The sequence below is a fragment of the Culex pipiens genome, chromosome 2 (assembly GCF_016801865.2).
Source record: "Culex pipiens pallens isolate TS chromosome 2, TS_CPP_V2, whole genome shotgun sequence".
NCBI lineage: Eukaryota > Metazoa > Arthropoda > Insecta > Diptera > Culicidae > Culex > Culex pipiens.
This window is the reverse complement of record NC_068938.1, coordinates 192,186,707-192,202,425: the sequence shown is the minus strand read 5'-3', so window position 1 is coordinate 192,202,425 and position 15,719 is coordinate 192,186,707. Positions and strand designations below refer to the sequence as shown.

Here is a 15,719-nt window from a genome sequence, read left to right as displayed (position 1 = left end):
GTTTTTGCTGTTTTTGCTGTTTTTGCTATTTTTACTGTTTTTGCTGTTTTTGCTGTTTTTTGCTGTTTTTGCTGTTTTTGCTGTTTTTGCTGTTTTTGCTGTTTTTGCTGTTTTTGCTGTTTTTGCTGTTTTTGCTGTTTTTGTCTGTTTTTGCTGTTTTTGCTGTTTTTGCTGTTTTTGCTGTTTTTGCTGTTTTTGCTGTTTTTGCTGTTTTTGCTGTTTTTGCTGTTTTTGCTGTTTTTGCTGTTTTTACTGTTTTTACTGTTTTTACTGTTTTTACTGTTTTTGCTGTTTTTACTGTTTTTACTTTTTTTTACTTGTTTTACTGTTTTTGCTGTTTTTGCTGTTTTTGCTGTTTTTGCTAATTTTTGCTGTTTTTGCTCTTTTTGCTGTTTTTGCTGTTTTTGCTGTTTTTGCTGTTTTTGCTGTGTTTGCTGTTTTTACTGTTTTTACTGTTTTTAATTTTTTTGCTGTTTTTACTGTTTTTACTTTTTTTACTGTTTTTACTGTTTTTGCTGTTTTTGCTGTTTTTGCTGTTTTTTGCTGTTTTTGCTGTTTTTGCTGTTTTTGCTGTTTTTGCTGCTTTTGATGTTTTTGCTGTTTTTGCTGTTTTTGCTGTTTTTGCTGTATTTACTGTTTTTACTGTTTTTACTTTTTTTTTGCTGTTTTTGCTGTTCTTACTGTTTTTACTTTTTTTACTGTTTTTACTGTTTTTACTGTTTTTACTGTTTTTACTGTTTTTACTGTTTTTACTGTTTTTACTGTTTTTACTGTTTTTGCTGTTTTTACTGTTTTTGCTGTTTTTACTGTTTTTACTGTTTTTGCTGTTTTTTGCTATTTTTGCTGTTTTTGCTGTTTTTGTCGTTTTTTGCCATTTTTACTGTTGTTGTTGTTTTTTTTTTTTTGCTCTTTGCTTTTTGCTTTTTGCTTTTTGCTTTTTGCTTTTTGCTTTTTGCTTTTTGCTTTTTGCTTTTTGCTTTTTGCTTTTTGCTTTTTGCTTTTTGCTTTTTGCTTTTTGCTTTTTGCTTTTTGCTTTTGCTTTTTGCTTTTTGCTTTTTGCTTTTGCTTTTTGCTTTTTGCTTTTTGCTTTTTGCTTTTTGCTTTTTGCTTTTTGCTTTTTGCTTTTTGCTTTTTGCTTTTTGCTTTTTGCTTTTTGCTTTTTGCTTTTTGCTTTTTGCTTTTTGCTTTTTGCTTTTTGCTTTTTGCTTTTTGCTTTTTGCTTTTTGCTTTTTGCTTTTTGCTTTTTGCTTTTTGCTTTTTGCTTTTTGCTTTTTGCTTTTTGCTTTTTGCTTTTTGCTTTTTGCTTTTGCTTTTTGCTTTTTGCTTTTTGCTTTTTGCTTTTTGCTTTTTGCTTTTTGCTTTTTGCTTTTTGCTTTTTGCGTTTTGCTTTTTGCTTTTTGCTTTTTGCTTTTTGCTTTTTGCTTTTTGCTTTTTGCTTTTTGCTTTTTGCTTTTTGCTTTTTGCTTTTTGCTTTTTGCTTTTTGCTTTTTGCTTTTTGCTTTTTGCTTTTTGCTTTTTGCTTTTGCTTTTGCTTTTTGCTTTTTGCTTTTTGCTTTTTGCTTTTTGCTTTTTGCTTTTTGCTTTTTGCTTTTTGCTTTTTGCTTTTTGCTTTTTGCTTTTTGCTTTTTGCTTTTTGCTTTTTGCTTTTTGCTTTTTGCTTTTTGCTTTTTGCTTTTTGCTTTTTGCTTTTTGCTTTTTGCTTTTTGCTTTTTGCTTTTTGCTTTTTGCTTTTTGCTTTTTGCTTTTTGCTTTTTGCTTTTTGCTTTTTGCTTTTTGCTTTTTGCTTTTTGCTTTTTGCTTTTTGCTTTTTGCTTTTTGCTTTTTGCTTTTTGCTTTTTGCTTTTTGCTTTTTGCTTTTTGCTTTTTGCTTTTTGCTTTTTGCTTTTTGCTTTTTTGCTTTTTGCTTTTTGCTTTTTGCTTTTTGCTTTTTGCTTTTTGCTTTTTGCTTTTTGCTTTTTGCTTTTTGCTTTTTGCTTTTTGCTTTTTGCTTTTTGCTTTTTGCTTTTTGCTTTTGCTTTTTGCTTTTTGCTTTTTGCTTTTTGCTTTTTGCTTTTTGCTTTTTGCTTTTTGCTTTTTGCTTTTTGCTTTTTGCTTTTTGCTTTTTGCTTTTTGCTTTTTGCTTTTTGCTTTTTGCTTTTTGCTTTTTGCTTTTATTGCCAACCTGCCTCACAATGGAACACTTTTCCAACCTACTCACCCTCTTTAGTTTGTCTGTGTTTTCTCCGAAAACAGTCAGAAGGTGGGTGTGATTTGATTTTTGCTCACCAAAGTGGAAAATGTTGTAAAATTGACACTCGAGTTCAACACCAAGCGGGTGGGGGGGTTATCGAACATCAGTCACAGCGTGGAAATTTGCAATTTAACTCGGCTCATAATCAAAATCGGCAGCTGCCGATTCAGAGAAGAAATCGAGACTTCACTTGTGTGCTGTACATCCACTTGGTATCTCGTTTGCCTACATAATGTGTCGAGATTTCAAATCAACACAGTAAATCTCGGGTTATGTTAAGAGGAAACGCAATTCAACATTTTAATTTGAATGAAAAAAGATTCCTCATTCGATTTAAGAACTTTTCCTAAAAGAAACTCTTAACCTACTAGCGAAGACACAAACCCTTGTCTTGCGCAGTACGCTTAGCTCTCGCTAAGTCATTGCGCACCGCTGGTGTCAACCACCGTCCATCGACCGGCGTCCGAAGTTTGTTTATGTTTTCTTGAACAATCATTTATTCCGCAACGCGAGGAATCCAAGTAAGGCGGGTTTGTTTGTATCAAGAAGCCTGTGAAGTTTTGAAGCATGTCAGTGCGATGTTGTGGGTTTCGATTTTAATGAATGGCCCCTTTAAAAGTGCATGATTCATTCATCCTGGTACAGCTTATCAACATTCGCACTTTATTGCCGAGACTTGTCCAGAGCAGTCCGAACGTTCGATACAGGTAGGATTGGTTGCATTTAGCAATTCGTTAACTGGTGCTCTAATATTTGCATCACTCTTTTCCCAATAGACGGCAAACGACTCAGTTGAAAGTGCTAACGAAATTGGTGTATTTCAATGATTGATTTATAGTTTAAAACCGAATAAGGTAAGTCACACCTCGAATTAGATTCGCATTTGTGGACTGCGCCATGTTTTTTTTTTCGCAAATTGATTGCACGTCCTGTTGCTCAACGAAACCAAGATAAGATTTCGAATATTGCTTCAAAGTGCAGTCTAGTGATGCAATCAGCGGATGTGAATTGATTCCCGGTAGTACATTTTTGATTAATTTGATACTTTGGCAGGTCATGTCATTTTAACCATCATCATCATGGAGCGTAATGGAATGATAGATGCATTGGAACGCTTTTGGGAACCCAGCGAGACACCACCATGGCTGAAGGAATCATTGGAAACCATAGCGGCAAGTTATCAAAACACAAGAGCTGAACTGAATCAGATTGACAGTCAACAGATATCAGAGTACCACCAGCTGATGTTCTACCACGATCACGGTTTGGCAGTCCATCTGAACAACTGTTACTTTCTGGGAAAGTTGGATTTACACAGCACGCAGATATTTCTGAACCGTTGCCTGCAGAATTACGACAAAATCCCTGCAGATGATCGGGACCACTCGGTGGACGATTCGAGCGAACATGTCAGGGAGTTACTGGAAGAGGTCACCGAAGAACGCCACAAACTGACAGCATCACTCAATAGCTCAACTCACAAGGAATATGTCGAAAGTTGTCTTGCGTTGGGCAGCATAGATAACAATTCTGAGCTGCTTCCTCATCTGCAAGAATGCTCGGGCCAGGACAAGAAGCACCTGGGACAGCTACTTTGGTGCACACAACTGGTTCGTCTCGTCATCTCCCTGGAGGAAGCAGCTCTCGGTCTAACATTTCAACGGGCTGAGATTCCTGCCCAAAATGAGACATGTTTGGCCCGAGCGTATCATCTTGTCCAGCACGGCGAGCCAAGCAAAGGTGACTCGAAACGTCCAAACCCGGAACATAAACCAGACAGAGAGGAAGTGTTGTACGGCGGTTCAAAGGAACGCGTTAGAAGTACGATTTACAGCGAGGTGGTGCAGTACAAAATGTCCTTGGAACAGGTAAAGTGCGCTGTCGTGCGTGATATTGGGCAGGAGCTAAGTGCGATAGACACCGCTTTCGTGGAGGATGAGTACAAAACAATTTGCTTGGATCAGTGCTTGGAGGAAATTACACAGTCAATGGCGTCATTTTTGAGAGGTAGTAAAGAAATTGACATTTTGAACAATTTAAATTTAATAGAACATATGAAATCCTGGGATGATATCCCAGAGCATTTTAAAACATTGGACTATCATAAAGAATTGCTCAAATTAACACTGAACGAAGAAGAAGAACATTCTATCGTACAACGTTTTAAAGTCGTATGTTTGGAACATATTGACAACTTTTGTGAATCCGTTAAGGGTGAGCTAGGATTGTTAAGTTGCCTAACGAGTTATCTGAGCCAGTCTCGTAACGTAAAGGTAGTGGCAGGTAGATTAGGTGCCAGGGAACAATCACCAAAGGTAGATTTCAGGAATGTTATGAATCTAACCGACCTAGAAAATAATGAACATCTTACGGAACTAAAGTGCATGGTCAGCAACTTGCCACAAGGAACCCAACTGATTATTGAAGACAAAATACAAGAAACCATTCGCCGTTTTATCGACCCAGTGCAAGTTGATACCGTCATGATAGACGGTCGAGCAGTAGTTGAAGTTTTGGGAAAGCATATTGTGCTAAGTGATGTTCTGGAATCGGTAGAAAACGAGCTTGCAAACGAATTGAGCATATCTGAAGTGCGCTTCATCGGTTGGGAAGTATTCCATGTGGACGCCGATCTTGTGAACGACATCTGGTACGGGAAAAATATCGCTGTAAGATCTAAGCTCATCATGGTGCATGGAACAGTGGTGTGGGATGTGTCTGGGAAGCACTGCGTTCACACGTACAGTCCAGCCCGCTCAGCTATTGCTGTGGGAGGGGAGGGAAGCTCAGGCCTAGATGGGCTTCCCGGTGAAAGTGGGGGCAATGTTTTAATTTTGACGGAACGAATGACCCACTGCGAGCAACTTTCAATCATTTCCAATGGAGGTAATGGTGGTGACGGTCAAGACGGTGGAAACGGGCAAAAAGGGCAAGATGGGGTTGGCATAAAGCGAGAAGAGCTTGAAAAAGATTTCAAGTCACCGGTAAGATTCATAGCTCTAGCGAGCACTAGGGCAAAAGGTGCCCAAAGGATGGTCGAGCAAATCGCTCGAAGATTTCCCACTACCAGCAAAAAAGAAATACGAGACAGTGAATATTTCATTGAAGCTTGTGGCTTGGAAGGTCAAAGGATAGTTTTTTCATACTGTGAACCAAAAATATTTCAAAACTACAGCCATTGCTACCTTGTCTACAAGGGTTCGTTGGGTAAACCTGGTGGCCAAGGGGGTGACTTTGGACGAGAAGGCCAAGGGGGATTTCCCGGGCATATCGTAGTGAAGAATATTGCATCAGGAGAAATTTTCAATGTTCAAAAATCAACTACCCGGGGCCAGGATGGTCGACCAGGAGCAGCTGGATTGTACGGCAACACTGGCCTCAACGGTTGGGACATGGGCTATCTGGATTACCAGATATGGAGGTTGACTTATTACTACGGAGAAGACTACAAAAGTAAATTCACTGTCAAGTATCATGACGATTCCAGAAAGGACAGTGTTTGGTGTTGGCATAAGAACAAATATGCCAGCATTACACATGCCACCAGACCGGAAAATAGTTTCCAAAATTGTCACCAAAGACGACAATTTGTACAACGCGATCGCAGACAAACATCGGCAGCCGTAATGAAGAAAACAATCGTTGAGAGCTCCTTCACCGCCAAGTACGACCAGTACTTTAATTCTGTTGACGAAAATGTCCTCTTGAACATATACAATCGCATGGAGTGCATCCGGCAACGAGCAATGGACGGATCCGTGGAGCAGCGCAAAAAAACCAACAAAAGACAAAGAGTTCACCATTTAATATCTCATCAAAACACCGAACAAGACATAGGAGAACCTCTACCAAAAATACCAAGTACAACCAAGCGCAATACCTTCAAATCTACATCATTAATGAATTCAGCATTTAAAAGTGATTCGGTGGTCAACTGGAAGCAACTTCGGCATTGTCGAATTGAAAAATCTGATCTTCACGGCAAATTAGTTTTGTTTGAATCACTCAAAAAAAAGAAAACTAAACTAACAGCAAAAGATGTACATACCATTGGGCAAATATTGATTGATAAATATAAACTTTTAGCTTTCGAAGAATTTTCCGACACATTTGATGCAGATACCATAAATAATGACTATTTAGAGTTAGCATCACGATATACTACGATTTGCCTCGAAGAAGATCGTAAACAAAGTGGCATCGCTTGGCATGATTCTTTGGGCACACTGGATGAGTATCTGTTTCAAACCACTAATGAAAGACAGCAACAGAAGCTTTCTTCCTATTGTGAGTCTAACCGCAAGCACTTTCCACCATCAGTTGTGCAAGCCTTCTTGCTGGAAGTTGCAATTTCCAAAAACGTTGTCCCATCCATTCAGACCCACCTGGATCGATACAAGTTTTTTGCTGAACTTCAGGACTATGACTCTGCTGTTTTGAGGGACCAATTTGCGAAAGAGTTAGTTCAGTCCACCTTTTCAAATTCGGTTGTTCGTTTATGGTACCACGGAAATGAAGATTTAACTCTTGCCCCAAAACTAATCGACGACATAAATCGCGATTATCGTCTAGGTAATCTTCGTGCTTGTTACATCAGCAGTCTGATCCCGCAATTTGGCTGGGGTCAATGTTTGCAAGATGATCAATTTTTCGAAACATTTCGATCTACGATTGTACGTGAAGGACCCTTAACAGGCAGTTTTAGAGAGCTGTTGGCCACTGCTTTTGGGGTAAATATCCGAATTTATGTTCGGGATTCCCGTGGTAAGCTATCTCTGCAACACAATCACAACCCGGAAGCGAACGGGATCGTATACTTACTGCAGCAAAATGATTCATTCTTCAAACTGAGTTTAAATGAAAATCTTATGAAGTTGGAAGATAGTCGGCGATCACGAGCCAAAAAGTATTCCGAAATATCGGCCCATTTGACATCACTCGGCGAAAAACAGTTGATTGATTCTTTCATGGCAGATGATTTGTTAATGCGTAGTGCTACTAAAAGCGATGAAAAGAATTTGTGCAATGTCAATCTTGTAGAGGACCTAGTGAAATATTTTTCATTTGGAGAGCGACATACTGTAGAAAAGTTGTTTACTAAAAGTGATGTTTCAAACAGTGCCCACAATCAACTTTTGCGAAACCTTTTGCTAAGATTTGATACTGAAGGTAAACATATTTCAACTGATGAAATTTATTTTCTTGTGAATCACTACCTAATTGCATGTGCTGAGGGACTGCATGAGGAAACCATCACAAGCTGGATTGTGTTAGCTTATCCGCAGCATTACTGGGTTAGAGAGATACTTCTGCTAAACTTAGAGCGATACTTTAAAGAATTGTTAGCAAAAAAGTCGGAATGGAGATTACACCTATCAAAGGTAGAAAATAAATCAATTCTGATTTTGTTGAGTAGCAAACTCGACCAGAAGAAACCAGAAAACTCTCTAACAGTTGAAAAAGTGGACCGAATGCTACGATTGTTATATCTCAGTAACATCAAACCTGAAGCATTGCAAAAGCTAGATCTTCCTGAGTGGTTTTATGTTCTGGAGGAGATTTTCTGGACAGAGAAGCTTAAAGAAATCGCTCGTTGGCCGCAAAATAGCCAGAAGTTTAAAGAAGCCTCGTACTATACAGTATCCTTGCTGAACAACTATAGCTTCGAAATGATTGAAAAGCTTTTCGACAAACTTGAACGTCATCATGTAACTGATATCAACATTGTCAATACATTATGGAATGTCTACAATGGAAGGTGCATTCTTACTGAAGAAGACATTGGTACTCTCGATGAAGTCGGTTTTCCTGAATGGTTGAAAAAAATGAAAAATCAAGCTATTGACTATCAAGAACGAGGTATCGCTATTTTAGTGCAACTTATTCTCGAAAACAAACATGCTTCTGAGAATATTTTGAAGAAAATGCCAGAAATTAAAAAGGACATCCAAAAAATGAACAGAGAAAGAGGAATAATAAACAATCTTTTGAAAAAAGACTCAACAAATCTACTGACCAATGTCAAAGGAAAAATTTTCAAAGGATATATGTCACAAACTGTAAAATTTGCTAACAAAAGCACACTCGATAAACTTAGGGATATTGACGATGCCATTCATGAAAACTTCAGCTTTCGATTGAGAAATTCACAGAAACTCACCGTGTTAACACTGCTTAGCAATGACACAAACACCCTTGCCCAAGTGTCCACCGGCGAGGGCAAGTCGTTGATTGTGGTAGCTGTAGCCATCATCAAGGCATCGCAGGGCCAGAAGGTGGACATCATCACCAGCTCGTCGGTGCTGGCCAGGAGAGACGCCGAGCTGAGCAAATCCATCTACGCTAAATTTGGTATCAACGTGTCCCACAACTGCAGCGAAGACATCGAGAAGCGGAAGGAAGCCTACTCGGGGAATCAGGTTGTGTACGGAGATCTTTCCAGCTTTCAGCGGGACTATCTGCTGCACAAGTTTTACCAGAACAACGTACTGGGTGACCGAGATTTCGTGAACGTCATCGTTGACGAAGTGGACAGTATGCTGCTGGACAGGGGTAATAACATGCTATATTTGTCACACGACTTGCCCGACATGGACAAACTGGAGTCCGTGTACGTATTCATTTGGCAGTGGGTGAACAACAGTTCAAATGGATTTGACTCCACTTTAATTAGAGATGCAGTTTTGTGGCAAATTTATGGAGTACTAAAGTGCACAGACATCGGTAAGATAGATGCGACGTTGAGCGAGGAAAAGCGAAACTTCATCTGGAACAAGCTTGTCGAGGCCAAGATAATTGACGGTGATGGCAAGTTGATGACAGAAAACATAAAGAATGACGTCCTCGGTGAGTTGCTGGGATCCGAATACTCTGTTTACCTTGATCGTTTGGAGTACCTACTGACGGAGTATATCAACAGAGAGAAGTGCATCCACGTGCCCAATTACTTGCGATCATTTGTGGATTTGCACCTGGAGTCGTGGATCGAAGCTGCCAAGATGGCTCTCGTCATGGAAGCTGGCCACGACTATGTGGTCGATGTTGATCGGAGCGGAAGCAGTGCCGATAGAACGCCCAACATTACGATCCTGGACAGAGACACGGGCACAGATTTGGTGAATAGTCAGTGGGAAGCGGCGCTGCACCAGTTTGTACAGCTGAAGCACGGTTGCAAGACGTACCTGCAGAGCTTGAAGGCAGTGTTCATCTCGAATGTAACGTTCTTCAAGCTGTACGACAAGTTGTACGGTTTATCTGGTACATTGGGATCACACAGGGAACGGGATTTGCTGGAGGAGATTTACTGTGTAAATTTTGTAAATATTCCCACGGCAAAGTGTAAACTGTTTTACGAGGATGTTCCCATCGTTTGCAAAAGTGCTGCTGAGTGGACCGATGCCATCATCGAATCCACTATGCACATGACCCAGCGAAGGCAGCGTTCTGTTCTGATAATTTGTGAAACATTGAATGACGTGACTGCGCTTTATAAAGCTTTCGAAGGAAAAACGTCGACCCACATTCGCACTTACACTCGCGAGTACGAAGAGTTCGACATAGGAGAACTACCGCCGGGTCAGATAATCATCGCCACTAACCTAGCAGGTCGAGGAACGGACATAAAAATAACTCCCGAATTGAAAAAAGCCGGTGGAGTGCATGTTTGCTTGACCTATCTGCCGAGCAACATCCGCGTTGAGCAGCAAGCATTCGGACGGGCAGCCAGATGTGGTGACCGTGGATCTGGCCAGCTGATTGTGCTGGATCTGACAGAGTCCGCGAACGTAATGCAGCTCAAACGGGAGCGAGATTCGCGTGAACTCTGCCGCATCTCGCTGATCAAGGCGTACTATGAAACTCGTATTGCGAAGGAAGAAACCTGTTTCAAGATGTTTACCGAGCAATATGACGAGCTGAGAAAGCTGCTTTCAACAAGTGCTGTCACTAAAGGCGATGAAAAGCTGATAGAAATTCTGTTGAGTTGCTGCTTGGACAGATGGGTGTATTGGTTGGATAAAAATGGGAAGAACTTGGTGGACGATTCTGAACAGCGCTCACGCATACTGGAAAGATCGCTGATTGATTTTTTGGTGGAGCTAAAATCTTTGAATGCTGCAAGCAACGAATCCCTGCTGGAATGGGTCGATACTAGTATTCCCCGTATGATTAGACTTGGTCAGTACCTTGCAGTGAATAAGCAAAGAGAGCTGGCCCATAAGCTGTTTGACAAGGCAATCGCAATGGAGCCACAATTTTCGGAGGGTGCTTACTACTACAAAGCGTACGCACTGTCTACAGAAATTAACATGACTGCCATCAATGAGCCAAAGATACAAACCTTTTCACAGCTGCTACGTAAAGCAGCCCACCTTTTCGACGAACGTTGTGTGCATCTGATGGCGAATGTGATAGTGGTCGAAAGGATAAAAACCAACTTTAAGAACAACATTCTTCCAATTACTGCTTACAAGGAACAAAAGCAAACGATCTGCAAGTTCTACGGATCACTCACACAATCCATCGATGCCATTCTAGGTCATCCGGTCACTGGAACATCTTTCACGGACGACAGCAACATCAAAAAGGGGTTGTCATTGGAAATATTTTACGCTTTACTTGAACACAAATTTATTCAGCACCCGACAATTAAGGAAAACATTACTGAGGACGAATTGAAAGGGCTTTGCTATGGTTATGGTACATCGGCGGAAAAACTTTTAAACTTTCTTGAAAACTGTCGAAAAAACCAGGAAAAATCGATAGAGATTGAACAGTTTTCACGATTGCTAAAAGAAGAGATGAAGCTACCAAGCAGAGAAGATTTTTGGAAATTTCTCCTAGAGCAGGGCGTCTTGAGAGACGACGAACAGTACATCGTATTGGATAGAAATGTGTTATCATTTGAAGACATGAAATTCTTTGATAAGAAAGTAACACAACACGCGCTGAAGGTAACGAAAGTGACCCCCGACGCAGGAGAGCTTTTGCTGTATCCCGATCAGCTGCTGAATGAAAATGTGTACTCCAAGACGCCACTGAAGACAGCTCTTGGGCCGGTGAAATATGCGATATTCAAAGAAATTGGAGCAATTACGTTTCAAAGAAAAGCTCGATTAAATCTAGATGGAAACGATTTGGAGTCTCTAAATATTAATCGCTACGATTCGGTCTGTTTAGAAGATTTTTCCAAGATTAACATAAATACGAACGATGCGAAACGTATTCTGGTTCTGTTGGTACAGCTTCAAGTTTTGAGCAGACAAGAATTGAACAAAGAAGTCTACGTTCTGCGTTGTGATTACTCCAAGATTAAATCAATCCAGCTGGGACCGTACAAGATTTACGAGGAAGACGTTAAAGATTTGTTTAACCAGTGCTTTTGCTACAGGATTGCGTTCCAAAGGATGTTGAGCTGTGTCAGAGAAAATAAATTCCTTGATATAACGTTGATGTCTAAACCACATCGAAGATTTGTAGCAGACCTGCTTGCAAGTGGAATCATCGAACCGGCTAAGGTTTCCGCGAATATGAGAGAAAATTCTGTTGGCAATGCGTTACATTTTCTGGACGAAAACAGCATTGTAAATGTTGTTCAACGATTGGATAGCTTAAAAGGAACCATGTGCAAACTCAAGTTGGATCAATTTTCAACACATGACCAGTGCGCAAGCATCGAAGAATGGAGTCAATTTTCACTGAATGGAGTCGATTTGCTACTGCAAAAGGACAACATCACCCACGTCAAGATTGCTTTTACATTTCTGTGGGGTGCAACTCAAATAGCGTCTGTGCTTTTATTTAATCCATATCTACGCAAACCTGTACGTATGGCTCAAGATATAAGCAAGTTCACGGCCAGTTGGAAAAACATCTACAGTGCATTCCGTATGGCTTGCAGCTTGTACGGCAATGATTACTATAAACTGAAATATAACAATTTTTTGAAACGAGTTGCATTTATGGCAGCTCATTACATTGGAGTGGGGCAAGACAGGTTTATGAGATTTGCTACTCATGTTTCTGAACCCGACAAACGAGACACTCAGCACATGAGACGATTAGTTACACCGTTGATCCGTGGATTCGACGTCGTTTCCGACAATTCTAGTGTTATCTTTTTGATTGAGGATCGCCTCCAATTGATATGCGCAAAGTTAAGTGATGAAATACGAACGATAGTAGAAAATGAGGAAACTTTTAAGGATTTTGGAGAATGTTTAGGCAATACTGCACAATTAATGGGTGTCGAAAAAGCTCGACAAAATTTTGATACTATTACGGAAAGTCATTTTAAAAGACAACAATATTTTACAAATTTTGGAAAGATTTTTGAGAAAATTTCGGAAAATATTTTGCAAATCATTTCCAAGTCAACGCAGCGACTCAATATACACAAGTCAGTTGTGTCAATTTTGTCAGACGAAGTAAACGAAGTGACCAAAACATCGATTTCAAGCCACGGTCCAAAACTGATGATGAATGTTGGCCAAATTTTACGAGACTTGTCTGATAAGCTAAAGTTACAGTTTGCCAATGAAGAACCAGTTGAGAATCCAACAGAAATCAACTCTATTGAGGTATTCGCGACAGACGCTTCTAATCGTGTGAAGGAGATTTTGCGTGAAAGGTTGGAAACTATTTTTCAGCAAGTCATCCACAAACCAGTGCTAGAGAAAGGCTCATTTCTGCTGATGAATTACGCTGAACGATGCATTGAACTCAAACTGGGCACCGAAGAAGAAGCCAATGCGAGTGAAGATTTCACCAAAAAGGTGCAAATTGAGAAGCTTAAAAAAGAGGCCGAAAAAAAGCGCCAGGCGCTGGCAATGACTCCGGTCGAGAATCTTCTCGATCAGCAGTTCAACGAGGCATTGGCCAAATGGAAACAGAGTTCTACCGAGCTGGAGCGACTGGCAGTTTGCATTCGCAGAGGAAAACCGATCGACGTTCAATATCTGGAACTTTGTTTGGACGCTGCGCGGTTCGTTCTTTTGCGACGAGCAGTGGTCGTTTCCAACATCTGCGTAAATCTTGCGAATGGCACTGAAGCAAGAAAGACATATTCCTCTCCGCTTAACTTCAAAGGAATCGCAAATGACCTCCATCTGATAGACAACAAATTCCGCGTTGGCCAAACTGACAAGACCCCCGGAAAGCCAACCCCCGACAGCAACTGCCTGTACGATTGCCTTCTTGGGAGCATTTTTGAGCTGCGATCGATCCCTTCGAAGCAGTTCGCACTGGAGATCAGCCAACACTTGGTGAAAATGTCCGAAAATGAAACCAACACCAATCCGTGTTTGAAAACCGTCCTGGACCTCAGCAAACCGTCGACCATCAGGGAACTGTGCTTCGCACAATTTTGTCAAACCTGCTTCGAGTGTCCTTCCAGGGGAGTCATCGCTTACGGTGACCTGCTGGAGCGAGCTAAAAATAGGAAAAACTATGCCTCAGACTGGCAAGGCCGTGGTGGTGCTCATCGCGTTGAAGTTGTTTCATGTTACGGTTCGCAACAGTTTGTGAAAGCTGGACTCAGGAGGAACGCTTCGACAGATACGATCTACGGGAAGGCCATGTCCGATTTGAGGGAGGCGTTTTTGGCGGTTTATAATTGAAACTTGAAACTAAGAGATCAAGGGATTCCATCTAGAAATTTGGCAAAAGTAATGTGAGAAATATAAAATAATGATTGGAGGTTGGCCTGGTACTGTCAAAGAAAATTCAAGCAAAAAAATGCATTTAGGGGAAATATACCCACTTAAATCACTCTAAACCGTTCGACCAATTCTCATCACTTTTGCCGTTTTCCGCAATCAAATCAACATTTTAAAATGTATCAACAATGGAGAGTTGCTTGCTCACTTTTATTTGAGCTATTTATTACTTTGGAACAGTCAAAAACACTGTTTGAACGGTGTAATTCATGATCAAAGTGCTGATAGACCGGTAATAGAAATAGGCTGAAAAAGGGTATAGTTCCCCTAAAAGTTTTTAAAATGAAAAAAAAAAACAAATTGAGTACATCCTAATGAAAATTATACAAAATTACCTACTAACACGAAGACAAATTTCCATAACTAAAACATAGCTTGTACTTTGTTTAATCTTACATTATCAAACATATAAAATAGGAGATAATTTCTAAATGTTATTAACCCAAAAGTTGCAACGTCAATTAAAAATGGTTTTATACAAAAATATCTGCACTCAAAAAAAATGAGTTCGCGTAAACGTGTACATCCTTCATGCCAACGGGAACCAGGAAGAAAACTGTTCAACTTTTATAGTACATTGCACCATGAAAGTGAACAGTTTTCTTCCTGGTTCCTGTTGGCATCAACGCTGTTCACGTTTACGCGAACTCATTTTTTTGAGTGTGTTTATAAGATGCATTTCCCACAGTGGCATTTTTTAAATTTTATATCTCTATTCAGTAGTTTATATTCAATCATAACAATTAATAAAAATTAAATCAGATTCATTACATACTATGAAATATCACTGCCCTTTAAAAATAATTTAGCACTATAAGCGAAGAAGGGTCTTATCCAGCTATAGAAAAAAGATTGTCTGATTTAATGTAACTGAAAAAAAACAAACTTTCAAAACAAACATAACCGGCTCCGTGGTTTAATGGTTACGGCTTCTGCCTCACAAGCAGAAGGTTCAGGGATCAAATCCCTGGTCCCTGACTTGCCTAAGGGGATTTTAAGTCTAAATATAGATCGAGTTTCCTTCAGATGCTTGCTTCTATGTTTAGTCGGGGCCGGACAATGCCCAGCGACCTCGGAATTGGACCGCAAGGAGCTCTGTCATTCTGAAATGGGTCGTTGGAAGCAGCGCGAGGGCTATCACCACCTAATACCCGGGACTGAGATAAGCTGTATCAGCATGCGGCATATACAAAGTCTGATACAAATTATACTTTCCCATAATTTCGCTACCGGTTAGCGGGTATTGGATTGGACCACACACACACACCCTTCACACACAAACAAACTTTCAAAACAAACATAACCTTCGAAACAGTAACTAAGACACTCTAAAAAAATAACTAATATAATAAAACAAATAAATATAAAAAGTTAAAAATGTTATTGTAAAGTGCAAAGTTTCAAGTGAAAAATGCAAAGAGAAAAGTATAATTTGAAAAACCATTTTGTGTTATTGGTTCACCCATACAAATCTCCGAACAATTTTGGCAGCTGTTTATACATAATTGGTAGGTACCTAAATATTCGAAAATCTATAATTTTTCAAGCAATTTTTTGATTGCTTTGGTGTCTTCGGCAAAGTTGTAGGTATTGATGAGGACTATTCGAAAAAAATAGGTATACGGAAAAAATTGGTGATCTTTTTACAAAAATTTTAAAAGTTCCCAAAATCCGTAATTTTAAATTTTTAATTTTTTATATGTTTTTGGGGACAAAACACAAAGGACAAGACTAACATTTCAAAAGGGCGTAATATTGAATGTTTGACCCTTTTC

General features: G+C 39.8%; 1 protein-coding gene and 1 long non-coding RNA gene across 2 annotated transcripts; one reads left to right on the top strand and one right to left on the bottom strand.

Moving 5' to 3' along the window:
• The first annotated feature begins 2,864 nt into the window (after window positions 1-2,864).
• LOC120414032 (uncharacterized) lies at window positions 2,865-14,297 on the top strand. The gene is made up of 3 exons (XM_039575053.2): window positions 2,865-2,937; window positions 3,007-3,084; window positions 3,284-14,297. The coding sequence occupies exon 3, from the start codon at window positions 3,310-3,312 to the stop codon at window positions 13,843-13,845; it is 10,536 nt and encodes a 3,511-aa protein (XP_039430987.1). The 5' UTR covers window positions 2,865-2,937; window positions 3,007-3,084; window positions 3,284-3,309; the 3' UTR covers window positions 13,846-14,297.
• LOC128092757 (uncharacterized) lies at window positions 14,161-14,685 on the bottom strand. The gene is made up of 2 exons (XR_008211981.1): window positions 14,587-14,685; window positions 14,161-14,431 (listed from the first exon to the last, which is right to left on the bottom strand). It is a non-coding gene; the product is annotated as an uncharacterized LOC128092757 (long non-coding RNA).
• Between the last annotated feature and the right edge of the window lie 1,034 nt (window positions 14,686-15,719).

Coding starts and splice junctions, on each gene's coding strand:
- LOC120414032 (XM_039575053.2), top strand. CDS start 3,310: ATGGAGCGTAATGGAATGATAGATGCATTGGAACGCTTTTGGGAACCC.